Source organism: Lipotes vexillifer, unplaced genomic scaffold (genome assembly GCF_000442215.2).
Source record: "Lipotes vexillifer unplaced genomic scaffold, Lipotes_vexillifer_v1.1 scaffold12, whole genome shotgun sequence".
Lineage (NCBI taxonomy): Eukaryota > Metazoa > Chordata > Mammalia > Artiodactyla > Lipotidae > Lipotes > Lipotes vexillifer.
The window spans coordinates 3,402,402-3,404,361 of NW_006796716.1; the positions used below are offsets into that span (position 1 = coordinate 3,402,402).

Genomic DNA, 1,960 nt, shown 5'->3' on the forward strand with positions numbered 1-1,960 from the left:
GCCACGTGGCTTGTGGGATCTTAGTTCCCCAACCAGGGATCGAACCCGTGCTCCCTACAGTGAAAGCACCGAGTCCAGTCCTAACCACTGGACCGCCAGGGAAGTCCCTTAGGCTCTGTATTTCATTTAGAAATATCCATTAGGTGAGGCCTTTGGGGAGGCAATGACCCTGCACTGGGCAACTGGCCCTGGGGCGCTGACAAAACAGAGGCGGGAGGGCGACCGCGCCCTACAACAAAACCAAATCAAACTGAAGGAGACCCAAACGGTGGATCTGTCAAAATAAGATGCCAGAGGTCACTGGAAGGAAATGTACAGACCTGGAATTCACAGGTTCTCTTTCCCCTGTTGGGCGCTGCGTGATTCTGACCAGAGCCAAGTCCTGCTGGGGGAAGGGAGCATTTCTCTCACTGGACCCCAAGCTCCTAAGTCCTCACCTCGCTCCCCAGCGGGACCAAACTGTCCCTTGAGTCCCACAGGCTCACAGCTCCCTGTGGGCCAGAACGAGGTGGCATCCCCGAGGAAGGGGCCCTCGGGCCTGCTGTCCTCACTGCCCAGGCCTGGACCTTCCTGCCTCTTCCCGGGTCCTTTCCGCACACGACCCCTCCTTGCCAGCCGGTGTCCAAAGGTCTCAAAACCCAAGGATGCTTTTTTTTTTTTTTTTTGCGGTACGCGGGCCTCTCACTGCTGTGGCCTCTCCCGCTGCGGAGCACAGGCTCCGGACGCGCAGGCTCAGCGGCCATGGCTCACGGGCCCAGCTGCTCCGCGGCATGTGGGATCTTCCCGGACCGGGGCACAAACCCATGTCCCCTGCATTGGCAGGCAGACTCTCAACCACTGCGCCACCAGGGAAGCCCCAAGGATGCTTTTAATAATCGTCGTCAGGGACTTCCCTGGTGGCGCAGTAGTTAAGAATGCACCTGCCAACGCAGGCAACATGGGTTCGATCCCTGGTCTTGGAAGATCCCACATACCTCAGGGCAACTAAGCCTGGGCGCCACAACTACTGAAGCCCATGTGCCACAGAGCCTGTGCACAACAACGAAGACCCAGCACAGCCAAAAAAAAAAAAATTGTCATCAGGTAATTCTTTCCCCAGCCCTCAGAAGTCCCCCAGGCCATTTGCTCTCTTTTCTGTCACCTTCCTCACCCACACCCGCAACAAAACCAAACAGGCCCACTTCTACTTGGGCTTGGCTGAGAAACCTACAGCGGCTGTCAGATGGGGCAGCGATTTCCCTCAAGACCAGGAAGCCACGAGGTTCCCCATTGGGACACATCTGGATTTTAGGTGTGGGAGAGATTTCTTTGTTCTTCCCTGACAGGAAAAGCCAGGCGACCTTTGCCCTCTCTCCTTGTTGCCAAAAAGCTGTTTTGTTTTCCTTCGTTAACTTGTCATGAATAGGTGACAGTGACCAGGACACCACGGGGCTTACGCATGGGGATGTGGAGGCTGCGTCTAAAGCCTTAATGTATCGGCCTCAATTATTAAATGACTTACTGGATGTGACCCTTTGATCATAAGCTGGCTCTCTGACAGGTGTCACCCGCAGGCAACGCATCCACCTTTGAAAAGGCAGATCCTATCACATGATGATTCAGGAAGAACTTTAAAAGAATCCTGATTGGTCTGGAGGGAGGGCAATAAAATCATATGCAGTCGTTGTGCAGAGGTAAAGTTTTCCTTCTCAATTGCTAAGCATTATTATTATCTCTCTTTAATGACTGATTCTTGCCCCACCCGGACTTTATGATGAAGGTGACAATCAGAGCTAGTTCCAACAGTATGGGGAAGGCAATTAAAAAAGAAAGAAAGAAAAGAAAAAAGAGAAGAAAAGAAAGAAAAAGGAAGGAATGAATATATTTTCCACCAACCTTGATTTTTCACTTCAGCAAATTCCTTGTTGTATTCTTCGAGAGTTTCCCTAAGTTTCTGGTTCTCTGTTTCAATGTCGTGTAG

The 1,960-nt window shown here is 51.9% G+C and overlaps 1 protein-coding gene across 1 annotated transcript in view; it reads right to left on the reverse strand.

Moving 5' to 3' along the window:
• CUX1 (cut like homeobox 1) overlaps window positions 1-1,960 on the reverse strand; it is a 359,467-nt gene that overhangs the window by 123,844 nt on the left and 233,663 nt on the right. Inside the window, 1 exon segment of the mRNA XM_007468893.1 lies at window positions 1,876-1,960. This exon segment is cut by the window's right edge and continues 11 nt beyond it. Within this exon segment, the coding sequence (XP_007468955.1) occupies window positions 1,876-1,960 (85 nt within the window).